Source organism: Mastigoproctus giganteus, chromosome 5 (assembly GCF_048544385.1).
Source record: "Mastigoproctus giganteus isolate SK-2022 chromosome 5, ASM4854438v1, whole genome shotgun sequence".
NCBI lineage: Eukaryota > Metazoa > Arthropoda > Arachnida > Uropygi > Thelyphonidae > Mastigoproctus > Mastigoproctus giganteus.
Window position 1 is genome coordinate 124,696,707 of NC_143579.1, and position 25,304 is coordinate 124,722,010.

At 39.9% G+C, this 25,304-nt stretch overlaps 1 protein-coding gene across 2 annotated transcripts in view; it reads left to right on the forward strand.

Annotated features, from left to right (window-relative positions):
- The first annotated feature begins 20,244 nt into the window (after positions 1-20,244).
- LOC150085684 (vesicular integral-membrane protein VIP36-like) overlaps positions 20,245-25,304 on the forward strand; it is a 236,019-nt gene continuing 230,959 nt past the window's right edge. Inside the window, exons 1-2 of one of the 2 annotated variants that reach the window (XM_090373443.1) lie at positions 20,452-20,528; positions 20,685-20,900. In XM_090373443.1, coding sequence (XP_090229569.1) covers positions 20,774-20,900 — 127 coding nt within the window. In that variant the 5' untranslated portion in view covers positions 20,452-20,528; positions 20,685-20,773. Of the gene's footprint in view, positions 20,294-20,451; positions 20,529-20,684; positions 20,901-25,304 lie in introns of those variants that run through there. The other variant, XM_090373444.1, reaches the window with a different exon arrangement.

Consider the following 25,304-nt stretch of genomic DNA (forward strand, 5'->3'; position numbering starts at 1 on the left):
GCGTGTACACCATTGCTAGGAGTTTAGTAAATAAATTTGATGAATTTGAGGTATTGCTCAAAACATCAAAGGCAGATATTGTTGGGATATCAGAGACGTGGTGTCACACAGATATAAGGGATGCAGAACTGGAATTTGGCAAGTACAACATCTACAGAAAGGATAGACAGGATAGGAAGGGAGGAGGGGTTATGCTATTAGTTAAGAAACACATAAAATCCAAGGAAGTGAAGCCAGTCGACATCGCTGGACAGTGCAGTGTTGAGTCAGTTTGGTGTGACATAAGAATTGGGAGATCAAAATTGAGAGTAGGAGTGTGCTGTAGGCCTAATGACTCTGATGAGTATAATAAGAAACTGTACAGGGAAATACAGTTGGCCAGTAAAACAGAGAGAGTCTTATAATGGGAGATTTTAATTTCCCAGATATTGACTGGAATTTGGTGGCTGGTCACTCACACACTAGCAGGGCTTTTGTGGATTTATTGGATGATTGTTTTCTACATCAGCATGTTCGGGAGGCAACTAGAGGGAGTAATACTCTTGATTTGATTATCAGCAGTGACTCTTCATGCATTAAGAATCTGCAGATAAATGAACCACCAGGTGGCAGTGATCACAGTGTGCTGAAGTGGGATTTACTCAAAGAGGTAACTACCATTAGGGGTAAAGGGAAGGGTTATTGCTTCCGTAAAGGCGACTACGATGGACTGAGACAGTATTTAATTTCTATACAGTGGGACCAACTGATGATGTTACCAACAGCATATTCAAAATGTGAAGCATTCAAAGAACTTATCTTGGAAGCTACTAGGCTTTACATACCAACTAAGAAATATTGTTCAAGGTGTAGGCCAAAATGGATGTCAGATGGACTAATGAGGCATATGGCAGAGAAGAAAAATGCATGGGATACTTACAAATTAACACATGACACAGAAGCCTATGATAGATACAAGTTGATATGCAACCAAGTTACAAAGGAGGTTAGGCAGGCGAAGGCAGATAACGAGAAATCCTTAGCAAGGGATGCAAAGAAAAACAGCAAAGAGTTCTTTACTTATGTAAACTCTAGAAGGAAGGGGATGAATCAGATTGGTCCACTTGATATTGATGGGTCAACTGTTGATGAGCCTGCTCAGGTAGCTAACAAACTAAATGAATATTTTGCACTGACATTCACACATGAGGAGTGCTGACCGGGCTAGCCGAGTGGGTAAAGTACCTGCCCAGCAACCCAAAGGTCGCAGGTTCGATTCCCGCCTCGGGCTTGGATCAAAGTACTGCAAAAACCTTGAGAGGTGCAATATGGCCACAGAAGCCGATGCGCCAATAACTACCAAATCAAAAAAAAAAAAAAAAAAAAACATGAGGAGTTATTCAGCGAGGGGAATGCCAGAGGTGTATTCAGCTCTAGCAGTAAGCCTCAGAATCTTGAAATAACTGGGAGTAAAGTGGAGGAGAAACTGTTGAAGATAAACACAAGAAAGGCACCCGGGGTGGATGGGATTTATCCAGTTATATTAAAGGAGGCAGCAAAGGAAGTAAGCAAACCCTTAGCCATAATTATGAGAGCTTCCTTGGACTCAGGGGAGGTACCCATAGACTGGAAATGTGCAAATGTGACCCCAATTCACAAAGGAGGATCAAAGGCTGACACAAGTAATTATAGACCTGTGAGCTTAACTTCTGTTCCAGGAAAATTAATGGAGGCACTGGTTAAAGAAGCACTGCAGGATCATTTAGACAAGACTTCAGTTATAGCTTGGACACAGCATGGTTTTGTTAAGTGGAAGTCTTGCCTGACCAATTTGATTGGATACTATGATGCAGTCACAAAAGAACTGGATGCAGGGAATAGCTTTGATATTATATACTTGGATCTTAGAAAGGCTTTTGATACTGTTGCACATGGAAGACTGCTACACAAATTGGAGCAGTGTGACATTGGAGGCAAATTGCTGCAATGGATAAAGGGGTGGTTGAGGGGGAGAAGACAGAGAGTGGTAATCAATGGACACTGCTCATCGTGGACTATAATGTTATTAGTGGAGTCTCTCAGGGCTCAGTGTTGGGTTCATTATTGTTTTCTGTATTTATAAATGATATTGATGATGGTATATCAAGCTTAATGTCCAAGTTTGCAGATGATACAAAGGTTGGCAGGGTTGTCAAGGACACTACGGACACTATGCTGCTTCAACAGGATCTGGAAAGGTTGAGCAGATGGGCTGAGAGGTGGCAAATGAAGTTTAACATTGACAAATTTAAAGTACTACACATGGGAAACAGCAACCCCAGAGCAACGTATCAACTCTGTGGTACTACACTGACAATGGTAGAGAATGAAAGGGACTTGGGGGTGGTTGTGCAGGCAGATATGAAGTTCTCTGAGCAGTGCAGACGGGCTGCAAGAGTAGTCATGGAGTATTGTCAATGATATACAGGAATTTTTCCAGCAGGGATAAGGAGGTGATTCTTCCCTTGTATAAGGCAATGGTCAGGCCACACCTAGAGTACTGTATACAGGTCTGGAGGCCTCATTTCAAGAAGGATGTAGAGCTGCTGGAACGAGTACAGAGAAGGGCAACAAGATTGGTGAATGGAACAAAGGGGTGCTCTTATGAAGAAAGGCTTAAGTTTTGCAAATTACAGTGTCTGGAGACTAGGCACCAGCGAGGTGATCTGATAGAGGTGTATAAAACCTTGAATGGTTTGAACATGCTCAATGCTGATGGGATTCTTCCTCTAGCTCAGAATAATCACCTGAGAGGGCATAAATTCAAATTGAGGAAAGACAGATGTAGGATAGACGTGCGGAAATTTGCCTTTAGCCAGCGGGTGGTTGGTTGGTGGAACAGACTTCCATCCCTTGTAGTGGAGGTTGATAGCCTAAATAAGTTTAAGGCTCAGCTGGACAGGTATTTTGAACGAACAGAGGAGTGAAGTGGAAGTGGGTTTTTTTTTTTTTTTTGGCTGATGCTGCATAAGCTTGCTTTCTTGCATCAAATGCCTCTACTAATGCTAATATCCAAACTGCAGAAACAAATGCATACCGTTAAAAAGAAATTTCAGAGATCAATCTTAACAGAAAGCAATGATGAAATTGGAAAAAGGGAGGATTAATATAAGGATTGTGAGGGAAAAATGTGTAAAGGAAAAATATAGCAAATAGAAAAAAACTTGTAAAGACTGCCATTAATCAAATGTCTTTTTGGTGAATATATAAATTATTTTGTGGAAAAATGAAACAAATAGGTGAAATTAGGTATTCAGTTGAAGGAGAGGAAGATAAATTTAAGCGAGAAGAAAGTGAAAAAACACTACCTTGGATTACTCGTTAAAAAGAGAATGAACAGGTAGAAGAATTGGCTAAAAATTAATGTCGGAAGAAGAAGAAGAGATATTTAGGTATGAAGAGTTAGCTGAATCATAGCTAGGATGAAAAGGAACAGGTAACCTGGAATGGATATTATTTGAGGGTAAGATGATAAAAATATTGTTTAAGATTCTACCAAATCATCTTATGATGTACAATTAGTGTATAAGAAATGGAATATATTCAGATAAGTGAAAAAAAAAAAAAAAAAAAAAACTTCTTTATTAAGGACACCCAGAAAATTATTTTGTCTACCCCTGTATATTATCTGTAAATTGTGTTTCCTGCTTTGCTAGATGAAAAACCGTAGTTACGGGGAAAAACTTTGCTATGCACGCCTGAGAGCAACTAATTCAGCCACTTCGTGGTTAGTTGCTCTCCTCTGCCAGTTATCAAAGATCGGATTGCGAGTAAGTTAATACTGAAATAAGTTAGTACTGTGCTGTGTAATAAAAATGAAACCAAAATTATTGGGGGAAAAAAAATTCAAAACAAAAATTATAGAAATTCTTTTGAATTTCAAAAAACAAAACAAAACTAGATTTAGTGTAAAGGCATTTTAATAGGATTGACTTGTAGTCAGGCTTCGAAATGAAGAGTATGTAGAATGTCATATTATAAGACGAATCTGGGCTTGCCGGAATTTCTGAATGAGTGGAGCACACTGCTGTGGATTTCTGAAGTAAAAAGAATCAATTAGCTGTTTATTTTCTGTTGTAATTAATGTTATGACAGTTTTGGTTTTGTAATTATGTAGCTCGATATAAGAGTGGACAGATGTTCATGGCCAGTCACGGTTTTGTGTGAGACAGCTATGTACAAAGTGGAGAGGTTCAGAATCAAGGCAAGTGATGGGCTTTCGTAGACTACACTAACGTGCCCTTCTATATGAATGCAACGCAAACTATTTTTTTAATGGTACGAAATAGTTATATATTTTGGTTGTCAGCGACAAAACGTATTGTTTGTAAGAAGTGTGACTGGATCGGATACTGAATTTTTCTTGATCGAAGCAGTGAAATGGATATATTTCAATTTTTTTCATTTTTTTCACAGTTTGATAAATGACTGGCCTTGAAAGTGGTGTTATTGTTAAATGGCATGTGACGCACTAATGATATCAAGAGTAGGAGACCGGCAGAATTACTTAACAATTACAGGTCACTATTGAAAAAAAAGCCGTCAATTAGGGTTGAATTTCAAAGTGTCCGCAATTCTGCCCAGACACGACAGGAGGGAGTTTATGATGACAGCCTTGTCGATTAATTCGGCCCTGTAAAGATTGTGCAAGGCTCAAGGGGTAGACTTTTTTCGGCCTGGACTGTACTTGTTAACCAGAGAGACTGCTTCTACAGGGATGGGATACACTTAAATAGAAAGGGTGCAAGAATATTTGCTGATGCTATCGAGGCAGTGTTAGGTATGTCGCAAAACTGCTAGGTTGGGGGAAGACAAAGACATAGATTAACTGTAGCCACTGGCAGAGGTGAAAGATTCTTGCAGTGCTTCTATTGGAATGAACAGGATCCTGAAAAACAAGATGCAGGATATATCAGAGACTGCTGGGAGTCATTGCGGTACAAGTAAACACATGGGTTGTGTTTGGGTAGCTAAGAATAGAAACAGGTGCATGTATACTTGCGTATACACCAATGCTAGGAGTTAAGTAAATAAATTTGATGAATTGGAGGTATTGCTCAAAACATCAAAGGCAGATATTGTTGGGATATCAGAGACGTGGTGTCACACAGATATAAGGAATGCAGAACTGGAATTTGGGGAGTACAAAGTCTACAGAAAGGACAGTAAGGGAGGAGGGATTATGCTATTAGTTAAGAAAGACATAAAATCAATGGAAGTGAAGCCAGTCGACATCGCTGGACAGTGCAGTGTCGAGTCAGTTTTGTGTGACATAAGCATTGTGGGATCAAAATTGAGAGTAGGAGTGTTATATAGGCCTAATGACTCTGATGAGTATAATAAGAAACTGTACAGGAAAATAGAGTGCGCCAGTAAATCAGAGTCTTATAATGCGGGATTTTCATTTCCTAGATATTGACTGGAATTTGGAGGCTGGTAACTCACACCCTAGCAAGGCTTTTGTGGATTGTGGATTTATTGGGTGATTGTTTTCTACATCATGTTCGGGAGGCAAATAGAGGGAGTAATACTCTTGATTTGATTATCAGTAGCTATTCTTCGTGCATTAATAATCTGCAGATAAATGAACCACTAGGTCAAAGTGATCACAGTGTTCTGAAGTGGGATTTACTCAAAGAAGTAACTACCATCAGGGTTAAAGGGAAGGGTTATTGCTTTCGTAAAGGCGACTACGGTGGACTGAAACACTATGTAAATTCTATACAGTGGGACCAACTGATGATGTTACCAAGAGCAAATTCAAAATGGGAAGCATTCAAAGAACTTATCGTGGACGCTACTAGCTTTACATACCATCTAAGAAATATTGTTCAAGGTTTAGGCCTAAATGGATGTCAGATGAACTAATGAGAAAAGTGCATGGGATACATATAAATTAACACGTGAACAGAAGCCTCTGATAGATGCCAATTGATCTGTAACCAAGTTACAAAGGAAATTAGGCAGGCGAAGGCAGATTACGAGAAATCTCTGGAAAGGGATGCAAAGAAAAAGAGCAAAGAGTTCTTTACTTATGTAAACTCCAGAAGGAAGGGGATGAATCATATTGGTCCACTTGATATCGCTGGGCCAACTGTTGATGAACCTGCTCAGGTAGCTAACAAACTAAATGAATATTTTGCATTGACATTCACACATGAGGAGGTATTCAGCGAGGGGAATGCCAGCGGTGTATTCAACGCTGGCAGTAAGCTAGAGAATCTTGTTATAACTGACAGTAAAGTGGAAGAGAAATTGTTGAAGATAAAGACAAGAAAGACACCTGGGGTGGATGCGATCTATCCAGTTATATTAAAGGAGGCAGCAAAGGAAGTAAGCAAACCCTTAGCCATAATTATGAGAGCTTCCTTGGACTCAGCCGAGGTACCCACAGACTGGAGATGTGCAAATGTGACCACAATTCACAAAGGAAGATCAAAGGCTGACACAAGTAATTATAGACCTGTGAGTTTAACTTCTGTACCAGCAAAATTAATGGAGGCACTGGTTAAAGAAGCACTGCAGGATCATCTAGACAAGACTTCAGTTATAGCTGGGACACAGCATGGTTTTGTTAAGGGGATGTCTTACCTGACCAATTTGATTGGATACTATGATTCAGTCACAAAAGAACTGGATGCAGGGAATAACTTTGATATCCTATATTTGGATCTTAGAAAGGCTTTTGATACTGTTGCACATGGAAGACTGCTGCACTAATTGGAGCAGTGTGGAATTGGAGGCAAATTGCTGATAGGTATAAAGAGGTGGTTGAGGGGGAGAAGACAGAAAGTGGTAATCAATGGGCACTCCTCATCGTGGACTAATTTTATGTGGAGTCCCTCCGGGTTCAGTGTTGGGTCCATTATTGTTTTCTGTATTTACAAATGAAATTGTTGATGGTATATCAAGCTTAATGTCCACGTTTGCAGACGATAGGAAGGAAGGCAGGGTTGTCAAGGACACTGCTGACAGTATGCTGCTGCAACAGGATCTGGAAAGGGTGAGCAGATGGGCTGAGAAGTGGCAAATGAAGTTTATCATTGACAAATGTAAAGTACTACATATGGGAAAGAGCAACGTATCGACTCTGTTGTACTACAGTGACAGTGGTAGAGAATGAAAGGACCTGGGGGTGTTTGTGCAGGCAGATATGAAGTTCTCTGAGCAGTGCAGACGGGCTGCAAGAGAAGCTCATGGTGTATTGTTTAAAATATATAGGAATTTTTCTAGCAGGCATAAGGAGGTGATTATTCCCTTATATAAGGCAATGATCTGGCCACACCTAGAGTACTGTATACAAGTCTGGAGGAATCATTTCAAGAAGTATGTAGAGCTGCTGGAACGAGTACAGAGAAGGGCAACCAGATTAGTGAATGTAACAAAGGGGTGCTCTTACAAAGAAAGGCTTAAATTTTGCAAATTACAGTGTCTGGAGACTAGGCACCAGCGAGGTGATCTGATAGAGGTGTATAAAGCCTTGAATGGTTTGAGCATGCTCAATGCTGATGGGATTCTTCCTCTTGCTCAGAATAATCACCTGAGTGGGCATAAATTCAAATTGAGGAAAGACAGATGTACGATAGACGTGCGGAAATTTTTCTTTAGCCAGCGGGTGGTTGGTTGGTGGAACAGACTTCCATCCCTTGTCGTGGAAGTTGATAGCCTAAATAAGTTTAAGGCTGAGCCTGACAGGTATTTCGAACGAACAATGGGGTTAAGTGGAAGTTGTTTTTTGGCTGATGCTGCATAAGCTTGCTTTCTTGCATCCAATGCCTCTACTAATCCTTATGCTAGGAACCCCAGGGGCTCACATCTACTGATGTGAGCCCCGTGGGGTTTCTAGCTGGACCCTGGGTGGCTTGGCACACCCAGGGTCCTGAGCTGGATATTATCATTCTGCTCTTTCTTGGTAATTCCCTTCTACTTCTGACTCTCGTTCTCTGTTTCTCAGGGTAACTCAAATTTTTTTTTTGGCTGGTGCAGCATAAGCCTCAGGCTTCCTTGCACCGTATGGCTAATAATAATAATAATAATTGCTGACTTGTCAATTCGTGCTACTGCGGATAGACTACACCATTTAAAGTCAACCTTCGAAGATGTTATCAAGAAATGGAAACTTTATGGTAGCAGAGAAGAATGATGATATCCAGTTCAAGAAGCTTGACACACCCAGGGTCCTGAGGTGGATATCATCATTCTTATCTATCTTGCTAATTCCCTTCTACTTTCTCTCAGGATAACTGCGATTTTTTTTTTCTTCTTTTGTCTGGTGCAGCAAAAGCCTCGGGCTTCCTTGCGCTCCGTGGCTAATAATAATACCGTTCAGCAACACATACGATGACCAAGTAATCTTACTCCAATTGATCAGAGAGTCTATGAAAAGTCTATGCACGCATTAATTGCCTTCTTTTAGTTTTCGCAATTATTTATTAACTCATGAAAGATAAAAAAAAAAAATGATGAAGAACGATCCTGAATTTTCCATTGTAATTTTAGTACTATCATTAGCCAAATGGTGCAAGGAAGCCTAAGGCATATGCTGAACCAGCCAAAAAGAAAAAATATATATATAATAATTTTGAATTACTCTCTGTGTGTGTGTGTGTGTGTGTGTGTGTGTGTGTGTGTGTGTGTGTGTGTGTGTGTGTGTGTGTGTGTGTGTGAGAGAGAGAGAGAGAGAGAGAGAGAGAGAAAGAAAGTAACAAGAGTCAGAAGTAGAAGGCAATCACAAAGAAAGAGAAGAATGATGATATCCAGCTGATTATCCTAGGAGTTCCAAGTCCATACCAGATGTGACCGCTAATCAAGTATGAACGCGATCACAGATGACATTATGTATGACAAACCGAAGCGTCACTCCTGGCAATCTTCAGCCGTATGGTAAATGACTCATGAAAGAAAGCTTATATAGCATCAGCAAGAAAAAAAAAAAAAAAAAAGAAGAAGAAACAGTCCACTCATCTGAACTACCCTCCAAAATTTGTCTCCTTCTCCTCTGAATTTAATCAACACTTCCACGTACAAAACAATAGATGGAAGCTTGTTCAATCAAGAAACATTTGGTGGCTGAAGACAAACCTAACATGCAACCATCCTTCCTCAACTGGAACTTAAGCCCCCTCGTGGGTGTGTAGTTTCAGCAAGTGGGATTAATTGTGCAGTTATTGGGAGTAATTGAATTATACCATTAATATTCAGCCTAATCAATTCATTCGAAGCTTTAAATAATTCCATCAGATCTCTCAGCAGGTGCCTGGTCTCGAGACACCGCAATTTGCAGAAATGAAGCCTTCCCGCTAAGAGCAGCATTTTGTTACCTCACCAATCTGGTTGCCTTCCTCTACACCATTACAAGAAATCTACATCCTTCCTAAAATGAGGCCTCCAGACTTGTATACAGTACTCAAAATGCGGCCTAACCATAGCCTTATACAAAGGGATAATCAGTTACTTATTCCTCCTAGCAAGGTTTCTGTATATCGTTGGCAAAACTACGTCCCGGAGCGTAACGTCTGACTGCACCATTATTCCCAGGTCTGTTTTCATTCTCCACTACCGTGAATATAGTATCACATAAGTGATAAGTTTCTCTGGGGTTAATGCTACCGATGTGCAATACCTTGCATTTGTCAATGTTAAATTTTAACTGCTATTTCTCAGCCCATCGACCAACACCATTGATCTAGATGTTTTTGCAGTAGCTCACGCTGATGGCTATCTTTAAAAACCCTGCTAACCATGTTACTATTTGCAAACTTAGACATTAAAGCTGATATACTTTCATAAATATCATCGATAAGTATTGAAATAACAATGGATCCAACACTGAACCCTGAGGAACTCAACTAATAACAGGAGAGCAGTGCTCATTGATAACGACACTTTGTCTTCTTCCACTTAACCAAACCTTTATCCATAGCAATAACTCGTCCTTAATGCTACATGGCTCCAAATTGTACAGCATTCTTTTATTTGCGACAGCATCAGAAACCTTCCTGAAATGCAAGTATATGATGTAAAATTAATTTTACACCCAGTTCCTTGGTCATGCATCGTAGTAACCTATTAGATGTTTTCGACGAGATCATGAAAAATCCAAGTTGTGATAGCAGCATAATTGCATGCCTATCCCCCAGTTCCTTTGTCACTGCACTATAATAGTAACCTCTTTGTTTTTTAGACAAGGTTTTTTTTTGGAAATCCATGCTGTGATTGCATTATAATTGCATGCCTGTCCGAACGGTGGAATTTACTTCTTTAACCAATGATGTGAATTTTTTTATATTCGCTGGAAAAAACGTTAAGCTAAAGGGTCTATAATTGCTTATATCGCCTTTTGATTTCGATTATTGGGGGTATATATTAACTTCTCCAATCCATAGGGACCTTTATTCATTCCAGGTTCCTTTTTATGTGCATCCTCAACAATTTCTCCCACACTTTCCTTTCAGTTATCAACAAAGTCATTTAGCTCATTGATACAGTTTGATAATCTTTTGGAATCTCCTTCCGTAAAGAATTCGCCATTTGTGAAAGTAGATACAAAATGTATTCAATTTGTTCGTAATATGAGTCAGCAACAGTTAACTCATTGGAATCGGCCCGATGTGATTCAATCCCTTCCTGCCACTGTTAGTATAAGCAGCCGAAATTTAACATTTTCTGCCCCCAAGCTATAACAGTGCCCGTTGATCGAACCTTTATCCATAGCAATGACTTGTCCTTAATGCACAAGACCGTTTTCTCTAACAGTTCACCTGTGAAAATATTAAAAAAGAGTTTTTTTTCAGGTGGACCGAGGCTCCTTGTAAAGTCAGGTTCTAAGTAGCTTATTTAGCTTATATGTAAACCCGGCCCTCAGTATAAGCGTATAAAGGTTTGCTATTTTTCTTTCCATTCTTTTCGAGAGATGTCTCATAATCTGTCTTAGTTTGCCTAAGCTAATTTGTGACTTCATTACAGACAAATTTATATCGAACATAGTGTTCGGTATCAGAAGATAATTTATATGCATGTATTTACTTTTCTTCTTTCTTACGTCTCTCAGTAGCTTATATGACATCCATTTAGGCTTAAGCCTTGAAGAGAATTTCTTCGATGGTAATAAAGCCATCGAAGCCCCTATCACAACTGTTGATGATCCTGCTCAGGTAGCTAACAAATTGAATGAATATTTTGCATTGACGTTCACACATGAGGAGTTATTCAGCGAGGGGAATGCCCGAGGTGTATTCAACTCTGGCAGTAAGCTAGAGAATCGTGTAATAACTGAGAGTAAAGTGGAGGAGAAATTGTTGAAGATAAATACAAGAAAGGCACCTGGGGTGGATGGGATCTATCCAGTTATATTATAGGAGGCAGCAAAGGAAGTAAGCAAACCCTTAGCCATAATTATGAGAGCTTCCTTGGACTCAGGGGAAGTACCCATGGACTGGAGATGTGCAAATGTGACCCCAATTCACAAAGGAGGATCAAAGGGTGACACAAGTAATTATAGACCTGTTAGTTTAACTTCTGTTCCTGGAAAATTAATGGAGGCACTGGTTAAAGAAGCACTGCAGGATTATCTAGACAAGGCTTCAGTTATAGCTCAGACACAGCATGGTTTTGTTAAGGGGAAGTCTTGCCTGACCAATTTGTTTGGATACTATGATGCAGTAACAAAAGAACTGGATGCAGGGAATAACTTTGATATTATATACTTGGATCTTAGAAAGGCTTTTGATACTGTTGCACATGGAAGACTGCTGCACAAATTAGAGCAGTGTGGCATTGGAGGCAAATTGCTGCTATTGGATAAAGGAATGGTTGAGGGGGAGAAGACAGAGAGTGGTAATCAATGTACACTGCTCATCGTGGACTAATATTATTAGTGGAGTCCCTCAGGTTTCAATATTGGGTCCATTATTGTTTTCTGTATTTATAAATGATATTGATGATGGTATATCAAGCTTAATGTCCAAGTTTTCAGACGATACGAAGGTTGGCAGGGTTTTCAAGGACACTACTGACACTATGCTACTGCAACAGGATCTGGAAAGGTTGAGCAGATGGGCTGAGAGGTGGCAAATGAAGTTTAACATTGGCAAATGTAAAGTACTGCATATGGGAAACAGCAACCCCAGAGCAACGTATCAACTCTGTGGTACTATACTGACAGTGGTAGAGAATGAAAGTGACCTGGGCGCGGTTGTGCAGGCAGATATGAAGTTTTCTGAGCAGTGCAGATGGGCTGCAAGAGTAGCTCATGTTGTATTGTCGATGATATATAGGAATGTTTCTAGCAGGGATAAGGAGGTGATTATTCCCTTGTATAAGGCAATGGTCAGGCCACACCTAGAGTACTGTATACTGGTCTGGAGGCCTCATTTCAAGAGGGATGTAGAGATGCTGCAACGAGTACAGAGAAGGGCAACAAGATTAGTGAATGGAACAAAGGGGTGCTCTTCTGAAGCAAGGCTTATGTTTTGCAAATTACGGTGTCTGGGGACTAGGCACCAGCGAGGTGATCTGATAGAGGTGTATAAAGCCCTGAATGGTTTGAGCATGCTCAATGCTGATGGGATTCTTCTTCTTGCTCAGAATAATCACCTGAGAGAGCATAAATTCAAATTGAGGAAAGACAGATGTAGGATAGATGTGCGGAAATTTGCCTTTAGCCAGTGAGTGGTTGGTGGGTGGAACAGACTTCCATCCCTTGTCGTGGAAGTTGATAGCTTAAATATGTTTAAGGCTCAGCTGGACAGGTATTTTGAACGAACAGAGGGGTGAAGTGGAAGTGGTTATTTTTTATTTATTTTTATTTATTTTTTTTTGGCTGATGCTGCATAAGCTTGCTTTCTTGCATCAAATGCCTCTACTAATGCTAATGCTAAGCCCAATAGCTTCTTTAATTACTTCCAAGCTTAGACAGCAGCAGCCAAAAAAAAAAAAAAAAACCCTTCCCATTTCATCCATCCAGTCACTTCAAATGTTTGTCTAGTTCAGCCTTAAATTTTTTTTAAGCTACCAACTTCCACAACAACCGATGTAAGTCTGTCCAGGAATCAACTATCCGTTGGCGAAAGGTAAACTTTCGCACATTTATTCTACAACTGTGATTCCTCAGTTTGAATCTATTCAGCCTCATGTTCTTAATCTGAGCAAGCAGAAGTATCCCGTCAGCATTGAGCCCAATCAAGCTATTCAAGGCCTTATACACCTCAACCACATCACCTTGCATGTTCCTAGTCTCCAGCAACTTGCAGAACTTTAGCCTTTCTTCGTAAGCGCACCGCTTTGTTCCTCTCACCAATCTCATTGCCCTTCTCTGTATACTCATTCTGGAAACTCTACATCATTCTTAAAATGAGGCCTCCAGTGCAGTACTCAAGGAGTGACTGATCATTGCCTTATACAAACGTATAATCAAGTCCTTTTCTCTGCTAGCACAATTCCTATATATTATTGACAGAAATCTAGACCTTCTCTGGCAGCCCGTCTGTACTGTCCAGAGAACTTCATATCGGACTGCACAATTATCCCCAGATCTTTTTCATTGTCCACCTCCTTGAGTGTAGTACCACACAGATGGTACGTTTATCTTGGTGTTGCTGCTACCCACATTCAGCACTTTGCATTTGTCAATGTTACCTTCAGTTGCCATTTCTCATCCATCTAACTTTTCTAGATCCTGTTGCAGTAGCATACTGTCTTTACTATCATTAACAACTCTGCCATCCTTTGTATCATCTGCAAACTTGGACATTAAGCCTGATATACCTTAATTGATATCATTAATTAATACGCAAAACAACGATGAGCCTAGCACTGAACCTGGGGGGGCTGCACTAATAACATTAGTCAACGTAGAGCAGTGTCCATTTATTACCACTCTTTTCCGTCTCTCACTCAACCATCACTTTACCCATTGTAGCAACTTGCTCTTAATGCCATACCGCTCTAATTTGTACAGCAGTGTTCCATATGCAACATTATCAGAAGCTTCCCTGAAATCCAAGTATATGATATCAAAATTATATTTTGAATCCAGTTCCTTTGTGATCATATCATTGTATCCAATAAAATTGGTGAGACAAGACTTCCTCTTAATAAACCCATACTGTGTCTGAACTATTGCTAAAGTCTTGTCTAGGTGATCCCCTATTATCTCTTTAACCAGTGACTCCAATATTTTCCCTGGAACACAAGTTGAACTAACAGGTGTATAATCTCTCCTGTCACTGTTTGATTCCCCTTTGTGAATCGGGGATACATCTACCATTTCCGGTCCATGGGGACCTCTCCTGACATTAAGGATCCTCTCGTAATTCTGTCTAAGGTTTGCTTACTTCCTTTGAGTCCTCCTTCAACATAATTGGATAGATTCCATCTGCCTCAGGTGCCTTCTTCTGTTTCATTTCAACAAATACTTTTCCACTTTGCTCTCTGTTATTATAAAATCACTTAGCTGCCTGATAAACGCATTCACCTCATTGAATAACTCCTCGTGTGAATGTAGATGCTGGAACACTCATTCAGTTTATCAGCTATTTGAGCAGGATCATCATTCGTCAAACCCACCTACTTAAGTGGTCCAATCTGAGGCATCCCTTTCCTTCTATAATTTACATAAGTAAAGAAGTCTTTGCTGTTTTTCTTTGCATCATTTGCCAAAGTTTTCTCGTAATCTGTCTTCGCCTGCCTAACCTCCTTTGTGACTTGATGACAGAAGCCTATGGCAGACTAACTTACGTCTGTCATAGGCTTCTGTGTCACCTGATAATTTATATGCATCCTATACATTTTTCTTCTCCGCCACGAGTCTCGTTAATTCATCTGACGCCCATTTAGGCGTCAGATGAATCGAACCTTGAATTGAAATACCTTGAACAGTATTTCTTAGTCGAATTGAAAAGCCTAATAGCCTCCAAAATTAAGTCCCTGCAGGCTTCCCATTTAGAATTCAACCGTTGGTAACATCAACAGTTGATCCCACGTACAGGATTTAAAACTATCTGAGTCACCTTTACGAAAGCAAAATCCCTATCCCTTAGCCTTGATGGTAGTTACATCTTTAAGTAATTCCCACATCAGTACATTTTGATCACTGTAACCTAGTTCCTCGATCTGCAAATTCTTAATGCATGAATAATCACTGCTGATAATCATATCAAGAGCATTACTCCCTGTTGTTGCCTCTCGAATATGTTACTCTAGAAAACAGTAATCCGATAAATTCACAAAAGTATTTATAGTGTGCGAGTGACAAATCCACAAGTTCCAGTCAATATCTGGAAAGTTCAAGTTTCTCATTATAAGACATTCTGATTGACTGGCCCACACTATTTCTCTTCAGAATTGCTTATTATACTCATCAGATTGATTAGTCCTAGGACACACCTACCCTCATTTTTCCTTTCCCAGTGCGTATGTCACACCAAACCGACTGAACATTGCATTGTCCACTAACATGAGTTGGGTGTACTCTCTTAGATTTTAGATTTTGTGTTTCTTAACAGGGGCTCACATCTGGTGAGTATGGGCTTGGCACACCAAGCGTCCTAAGCTGTATATTATCATTGTTCTCTTTCTTGGTGATTCCTGTTCTACTTCTCTCTCTCTCTCTCTCTCTCTCTCTCCCTCTCTATCTCTCTCTCTCTCTCTCTCTCTCTAGCCTTGGTGTACATGCACCTGTTTCTACTCTTAGTCACCCTAACACAGCACATGTATTTACTTGTTCCATTATGCCTCCCAGCATTCCTGAAAAGCTCCATTGCCTTGCTCTCCAGGTTGTGGCTCATTCTAATAGAAGTAAATTAAGAATCACTTTTGCCTGCACTTGCGGCCACTGTTAACCTTTCAGTCTGTGTACCCTCCCAAGCTAGCAGTTTTCTGTCCACATGACTGCGCGTCGATAGCATCAGCAAATATTCTTAAACCCTTTCTATTTAATAATTTTCAAATAGATATTTACAGTATACCCAGTATAAAATAAAATATAAGTACAAATTACAGTATACTGGGTATACTGTAAATATCTATTTGAAAATTATTAAACAATGGACCCCAGTACTCCAGGCCCATTTGTCACCTTTCTATTTAAGTGTACGCCATACCTGTAGAAGCAGTATCTCCTGTCAATATGCACAGACCAGGCTGAAAAAAATTCTCCCCCTTGAGCCTTGCACAATCTCTCCCGGGCTGATTGGATCAACGAGGCTCTCATCATATACTCCCTCCTATCCTGTCTGGGCAGAATTTCACACACGCACATATTCACATACAATCCCAACTCGCGAATTTTTTTCAACATTGGCCTGTACTTGTTGTGTAAATCTGTAGATCTTTTACTCTTAATGCCATTAGGCCCAAAGTGTACAACAAGTCTTGTCTAAGTCTAAGTTGTCTGTAATTACTCATCTGATACTTAAGTCCCGCCTTGTGATTTGGGAATTCATTTGCACAACTCCATTCCGCGGGGATTTCCCCTGAATCTAAGATACTCTCATAATTATGGCTACGAGTTTGCGTACTTCATTTGTCTCCTCCTTTAATATAACTGGATAGATCCCATCCACCCCAGCTGCTTCCTTTCTTATGTTTAACTTCAACAATTTCTCCTTCACTTTGCCTTTAGTTATTAAGAAATCATTAAGTTCACTGTTACAGTTTAATAAGCTTGTGTTCTGTATTTAATGTACTTAAATAGAAAGGGTGCAAGAATTTTTGCTGATGCTGTCGAGGCAGTGTTAGGTGGGTCGGAAAACTGCTAGTTGGGGGGGGGATACAAGGACTAATAGATTAACAGTAGCCACTGGCAGAGGTGGAAGTGATTCTTGCACTGCTTCTATTGAAATGAGCAGAAGCCTGAAAAACAAGATGCAGGATATTTCAGAGACTGCTGGGAGTCATTGCGGTACAAGTAAACACATGGGTTGTGTTAGGGTAGCTAAGAATTGAAACAGGTGAATGTATACCTGCGTGTACACCAATGCTAGGAGTTTGGTAAATAAATTTGATGAATTTGAGGTATTGCTCAAAACATCAAAGGCAGATATTGTTGGGATATCAGAGACGTGGTGTCACACAGATATAAGTAATGCGGAACTGGAATTTGGGGAATACAATGTGTATAGAAAGGATAGACAGGACAGGAGGGGAGGAGGGGTTATGCTATTAATTAAGAAACACATAAAGTCCAAGGAAGTGAAGCCAGTTGACATCGATGGACAGGGCAGTGTCGAGTCAGTTTGGTGTGACATAAGCATAGGGAAAGCAAAATTGAGAGTAGGAGTGTGCTATAGGCCTAATGACTCTGATGAGTATAATAAGATATTGTACAAGGAAATAGAGTGGGCCAGTAAATCAGAGAGTCTTATAATGGGGGATTTTAATTTCCCAGATATTGACTGGAATTTGTGGGTTGGTCACTCGCACACTAGCAAGGCTTTCGTGGATTTATTGGATGATTGTTTTCTACATCAGCATGTTCGTGAGGCAACAAGAGGGAGCAATACTCTTGATCTGATTATCAGTAGTGATTCTTCATGCATTAAGAATCTGCAGGTAAATGAACCACTAGGTGGCAGTGATCACAGTGTGTTGAAGTGGGATTTACTCAAGGAGGTAACTACCATCAGAGGTAAAGGGAAGGGTTTTTGTTTTCGTAAAGGCGACTATGATGGTCTGAGACAGTATTTAAATTCTATACAGTGGGACCAACTGATGATGTTACCAACAGCAAACTTAAAATGGGAGGCATTCAAGGAACTAATCTTGGAGGCTACCAGGCTTTACATACCAACTAAGAAATATTGTTCAAGGTTTAGGCCTAAATGGTTGTCAGATGAACTAATGAGACATGTGGCAGAGAAGAAAAATGCATGGGATACATACAAATTAATGGGTGACATGGAAGCCTATGATAGATATAAGTTGGTCTGTAACCAAGTCACAAAGTAGATTAGGCAGGCAAAGGCAGACTACGAAAAATCCTTGGCAAAGGATGCAAAGAAAAACAGAAAAGAGTTCTTTACATATTTAAACTCAAGAAGGAAAGGGATGAATCAGATTGGTCCACTGGATATTGATGGTTCAACAGTTGAGGATCCTGCTCAGGTGGCTAACAATTTAAACGAGTATTTTGCATCTACATTCACGCATGAGGAGTTATTCAGGAAGGAGAATGATGTAGGTAAAGTAAACATTGGCAGTGAGCTGGATGATTTTGTTATAACTGAGAGGAAAGTGGAGGAGAGTTTGTTGAGGATAAACATAAAAAAGGCACCTGGGGTGGATGGGATCTATCCAGTTATATTAAAGGAGGCAGCAAAGGAAGTAAGCAAGCCCCTAGCCATAATTATGAGAGCTTCTTTGGACTCAGGGGAGGTACCCATAGACTGGAGATGTGCAAATGTAACCCCAATTCACAAAGGAGGATCAAAGGCTGACACAAGTAATTATAGACCTGTTAGTTTAACTTCTGTTCCAGGTAAATTAATGGAGGCACTGGTTAAAGAAGCACTGCAGGATCATCTAGACAAGACTTCAGTTATAGCTCAGACGCAGCATGGGTTTGTTAAGGGCAGGTCCTGCCTGACCAATTTGATTGGATACTATGATGTAGTCACAAAAGAACTGGATGCAGGGAATAACATTGATATTATATATTTGGATCTTAGAAAGGCTTTTGATACTGTTGCACATGGAAGACTGCTGCACAAATTGGAGCAGTGTGGCATTGGAGGCAAATTGCTGCTATGGATAAGGGGATGGTTGAGTGGCAGAAGACAGAGAGTGGTAATCAATGGACACTGCTCAACGTGGACTAATGTTATTAGTGGAGTTCCTCAGGGTTCAGTGTTGGGTCCGTTGTTGTTTTCGGTGTTTATGAATGATATTGATGATGGGATATCAAGTTTAATGTCCAAGTTTGCAGATGATACAAAGGTTGGCAGGGTTGTTAAGGACACCACTGACGCTATGCTGCTGCAACAGGATCTGGAAAGGTTGAACAGATGGGCTGAGAGGTGGCAAATGAAGTTTAATATTGACAAATGTAAAGTACTACATATGGGAAACAGTAACCCCAGAGCAACGTATCAACTCTGCGGTACTACACTGACAGTGGTGGAGAATGAAAAGGACCTGGGGATAATTGTGCAGGCAGATATGAAGTTCTCTGAGCAGTGCAGACGAGCTGCAAGAGTAGCTCATGGTGCCTTGTTAATGATAAAGAGGAATTTTTCTAGCAGGGATAAGGAGGTGATTATTCCCTTGTATAAGGCAATGGTTAGGCCACATCTTGAGTACTGTATACAGGTCTGGAGGCCTCATTTCAGGAAGGATGTGGAGCTGCTGGAACGGGTACAGAGAAGGGCAACAAGATTAGTGAATGGAACAAAGGGTTGCTCTTACGAAGAAAGGCTTAAGTTTTGCAAATTACAGAGTCTGGAGACTAGGCACCGGAGAGGTGATCTGATAGAGGTGTATAAGGCTTTGAATGGTTTGAGCATGCTCAATGCCAATGGGATACTTCATCTTGCTCAGAATAATCAGCTCAGAGGGCATAAATTCAAATTGAGGAAGGACGGATGTCGGATAGATGTGCGGAAATTTGCCTTTGGCCAGCGGGTGGTTGGTTGGTGGAACCGACTTCCATCACTTGTTGTTGAAGTTGATAGCGTAAACAAATTTAAATCTCAACTGGACAGGTATTTCGAACGAACGGAGGGGTGAAATGGGAGTGGTGTGTTTTTTTTTTTTTTTTTGGCTGATGCTGAATAAGCTTGCTTTCTTGCATCATATGCCTCTACTAATGCTAATGCTAAATGCTAAAATTTCCTCACAGAATTCCTTGTGTGAATGTAGATGCAAACTATTCATTTAATTTGGCAGCTATCTGAGAATGATCAAACTACAATCAAACCATTCATATCAAGTGGATAATCTGATTCATTCCCTTCCTTTTGGGGTTTTTATAAATAAAGAAAATCTTGCTGTTTTTCTTAGCATCCTTTACGAAAGATTTCTCGTAATCTGTCTTCGCCTGCCTAACTTCATTTGTGACTTGATTACAGACTAGTTTACACACTGACCTACCATTAATATCTGGATAGCTTCCTTTAGTCAAAAAAAAAAAAAAAAAAAGAACTTTTATTATATCATGTAATATTTGTGCTGAAACCTTTTGTTTTTATGACGGCCTTCAATCTTCGCTGCATACTCTGAATGGCCAGTGCCACTCACTGTTATCCCCCGCCCATTCTCCTCCTAGGTTGATATTCCTATGGTGTTTATCTTTCTTCTTACCGCTGGCGAACTTGTTTTCCGATTTTAAAACAGCGGAATGGGGGAACGACACCACACCTATGCTAAGTATCCCCCTCCTCTTGAACACAAAACGATCAGAAACAAAACGTCTTCATAATAATCACAGAACTCGACCGAACAATCAATTCGTTCTACTACCACGCCCACTGCGCGGAGACAAATGGTTATCCAAATAATGGATTTTAGCCATAAAGGTTATCAGATGTATTATAAGGTTGTTAAAATTTCCAAATGATATTTATCGAATTTCCGCCTTTTTTTTTTTTTGGTTAATAAGTTATTAGAACTACAGTTATGTGTTCTGATAAACTGAATATAAATTCTTAATTCGATTTATATTTTGTTGTTAGGTGTAGAGCAACGTAGCGAGTGGAGTCACGGGTTGGATTGATCAAGATTAGATTACTCTGTTGGTTAATTCGGGATTAGTGTTTTGAACATGGCGTGGCTTGAGAAGCAGGATTTGTCAATGTGTGCCGTTTGGTGCTTTTTTCATCTAGTTGTAGGTCATTTAGGAATGAATGATTATTTAAAGAGAGAACACTCCTTAATAAAACCTTATCAAGGTAAGAACTAAATTCGATCTAATTTTGTTCGTGTATGATTTACTCAACATCGGCGTTACTCTATATTGCAATGAGTTTCGAGAAGCGACACTTCAAATTCGAGAGAGAGAGAGCTTTCTGATTAGATCTTCACTCCACTTCACCTATGCTGTGAGTGTGTATCTTCATTGAAACACAGAAATATGGTATACAGCAATACCCCGCATAGCACTGATAATTGGCACCGAAACTGTAACGTGTTATGTGAAACCGGCCTGATTGAGGTATAATTATAATGGGTTTTTAATTGAATGCTACCAGAGAAACAGTCTATAAACAAATTATAATAAATCTATAAACGATTTACGCTTGATAGCCAATTAAAAGGATATGAAATTAAAAAAAAAAAATTAAAGAAAAGGTAACATCATGAGAGATGAGGAAAAAAGCTTTTTTGTTTATTTAGGTATTTCAATAGGTGGTGAAATCGTTTCTTCTTTTTCTCGGCATACAAGGCTTTGTAGCACAGAATCCCATCTTGTAAAATTTGCTGTATCTTGATAATACGTTCAACATTCGGATCTCCATTCATAATTGTCTCAGGCCATGTAAATCTCCCAAACAATTTTCTGTTAAATTCTTTTGGTGCCACTTCACAATTCTTTTCCTTTATTCATATGCAGCTTGCTTGTCAATTTTAGGGAGAGTTGCATCATCTAAGTCATTTGCATGCGAGTCAATGCAGTCATGTACATTTGCAATGTCCAAAGTTTCGAATCCCAAGGCAGTTCTGAACTTAGCATTAGAAGAGGCATTTGATGCAAGAAAGCAAGCTTATGCAGCATCAGCCAAAAAAAAAAAAAAAAAAAAAAAAAAAAAAGTAACATAAATAAATAAAAATAACCACTTCCACTTCACCTCTCTGTTCGTTCGAAATACCTGTCCAGCTGAGCCTTAAACTTATTTAGGCTATCAACTTCCATGACAAGGGATGGAAGTCTGTTCCACCCACCAACCACCCGCTGGCTAAAGGCAAATTTCCGCACATCTATCCTACATCTGTCTTTCCTCAATTTGAATTTATGCCCTCTCAGGTGATTATTCTGAGCAAGAGGAAGAATCCCATCAGCATTGAGCATGCTCAAACCATTCAAGGCTTTGTACACCTCTATCAGATCACCTCGCTGGTGCCTAGTTTCCAGACACTGTAATTCGCAAAACTTAAGCCTTTCTTCGTAAGAGCACCCCTTTGTCCCATTCACCAATCTAGTTGCCCTTCTCTGTACCCGTTCCAGCAGCTCTACATCCTTCTTGAAATGAGGCCTCCAGGCCTGTATACAGTACTCTAGGTGTGGCCTGACCATTGCCTTATACAAGGGAATAATCACCTCCTTATCCCTGCTAGAAAAATTCCTATATATCATTGACAATACACCATGAGCTACTCTTGCAGCCCGTCTGCACTGCTCAGAGAACTTCATATCTGCCTGCACAACCACCCCCAGGTCCCTTTCATTCTCTACCACTGTTAGTGTAGTACCACAGAGTTGATACGTTGCTCTGGGGTTGCTGTTTCCCATATGTAGTACTTTACATTTGTCAATGTTAAACTTCATTTGCCACCTCGAAGCCCATCTGCTCAACCTTTCCAAATCCTGTTGCAGCAGCATAGTGTCAGTAGTGTACAACCCTGCCAACCTTCGTATCGTCTGCAAACTTGGACATTAAGCCTGATATACCATCATCAATATCATTTATAAATACAGAAAACAATAAAGGACCCAATACTGAACCCTGAGGGACTCCACTAAAAACATTAGTCCACGATGAGCAGTGTCCATTGATTACCACTCTCTGTCTTCTCCCCCTCAACCACCCCTTTATCCATAGCAGCAATTTGCCTCCAATGCCACACTGCTCCAATTTGTGCAGCAGTCTTCCATGTGCAACAGTATCAAAAGCCTTTCTAAGATCCAAGTATATAATATCAAAGTTATTCCCTGCATCCAGTTCTTTTGTGACTGCATCATAGTATCCAATCAAATTGGTCAGGCAAGACTTACCCTTAACAAAACCATGCTGTGTCCTAGCTATAACTGAAGTCTTGTCTAGATGATCCTGCAGTGCTTCTTTCACCAGTGCCTCCATTAATTTTCCGGGAACAGAAGTTAAACTCACAGGTCTATAATTACTCGTGTCAGCCTTTGATCCCCCTTTGTGAATTGGGGTCACATTTGCACATCTCCAGTCCATGGGTACCTCCCCTGAGTCCAAGGAAGCTCTCATAATTATGGCTAAGGGTTTGCTTACCTCCTTTGCTGCCTCCTTTAATATAACTGGATAGATCCCATCCACCCCAGGTGCCTTTCTTGTGTTTATCTTCAACAATTTCTCCTCCACTTTGCTCTCAGTTATTACAAGATTCTCTAGCTTACTGCTAGAGTTGAATACACCTCTGGCATTCCCCTCGCTGAATAACTCCTCATGTGTGAATGTCGATGCAAAATATTCATTTAGTTTGTTAGCTACCTGAGCAGGGTCATCAACAGTTGACCCATCGATCTCAAGTGGACCAATCTGATTCATCCCCTTCCTTCTAGAGTTTACATAAGTAAAGAACTCTTTGCTGTTTTTCTTTGCATCCCTTGCCAAGGATTTCTCGTAATCTGCCTTCACCTGCCTAACCTCCTTTGTAACTTGGTTGCATATCAACTTGTATCTATCATAGGCTTCTGTGTCATGTGTTAATTTGTAAGTATCCCATGCATTTTTCTTCTCTGCCATATGCCTCATTAGTTCATCTGACATCCATTTTGGCCTAAACCTTGAACAATATTTCTTAGTTGGTATGTAAAGCCTAGTAGCTTCCAAGATAAGTTCTTTGAATGCTTCCCATTTTGAATTTGCTGTTGGTAACATCATCAGTTGGTCCCACTGTATAGAATTTAAATACTGTCTCAGTCCATCGTAGTCGCCTTTACGGAAGCAATAACCCTTCCCTTTACCCCTAATGGTAGTTACCTCTTTGAGTAAATCCCACTTCAGCACACTGTGATCACTGCCACCTAGTGGTTCATTTATCTGCAGATTCTTAATGCATGAAGAATCACTGCTGATAATCAAATCAAGAGTATTACTCCCTCTATTTGCCTCCCGAACATGCTGATGTAGAAAACAATCATCCAATAAATCCACAAAAGCCCTGCTAGTGCTTGAGTAACCAGCCCCCAAATTCCAGTCAATATCTGGGAAATTAAAATCTCCCATTATAAGACTCTCTGATTTACTGGCCCACTCTATTTCCCTGTACAGTTCCTTATTATACTCATCAGAGTCATTAGGCCTATAGCACACTCCTACTCTCAATTTTGATCTCCCAATGCTTATGTCACACCAAACTGACTCGACACTGCACTGTCCAGCGACGTCGACTGGCTTCACTTCCTTGGTTTTTATGTGTTTCTTAACTAACAGCATAACCCCTCCTCCCTTTCTATCCTGTCATTCTTTTCTGTACACATTGTACTCCCCAAATTGCAATTCTGCATCTCTTATATGTGAGTGGCACCAAGTCTCTGATATCCCAACAATATCCAACTTGGATGTCTAAACCAGCACTTCAAATTTATCAAATTTTTAATCTTACAAGAGTAGAGAGAAATTAGGGTGAGTTGACTTAAAAAAAAAAAAAATAAAATAAACACCGCATAACATAAACTAGTGTTTTACAAACACCAGTTTGTTTTGCCTGTTGCCTAGACTGTATGTCATTGTTACTCTACATTTGCAACATATAAAGCCATTCATTTTGTGAGAAATTCAATAATAGTTCACAACAAGTACAGTAATATGGATTCAGTTTTAAAGGTGATTCCAGTCGGGATACTCTCTTGATATTATATTTTGTATTTGATTTACATAACAGTATTGGTTAAGTAAATGAATCGTGAATTGAAGTTCCCGACTTTTATGTAATATATGGGAAAAATACTCCATAAAATATTCGTTTTAACAGCAAGATATGGGAATAATACTACTCCCCCCCCTCACATTTTGCCTTTGTATAAAAGGCGGGGACTGTGATTCACTTACATAACTGATACTGTTGTTTCAGTGAATTGTAGCTCCAAACTTTAATACAAGTGCCACAGGAATGAGGAATATCCCTCGTCCCATACCTTCCTGCTAAAATTTATATATATTTAACTGATGAGTACTATTTCTTCCATATGCAATTCTATGAAGGTCAGGTACTGTGATTCACTTAGCATGTACATCAATGCTAGGAGTATAGTAAATAAATTTGATGAATTTGAAGTGCTGGTCAAGACATCAAAGGCTGATGTTGTTGGGATATCAGACACATGGTGTCACACAGAGATAAGGAATGCAGAATTGGAATTTGCAGAGTACAGTGTGTACATA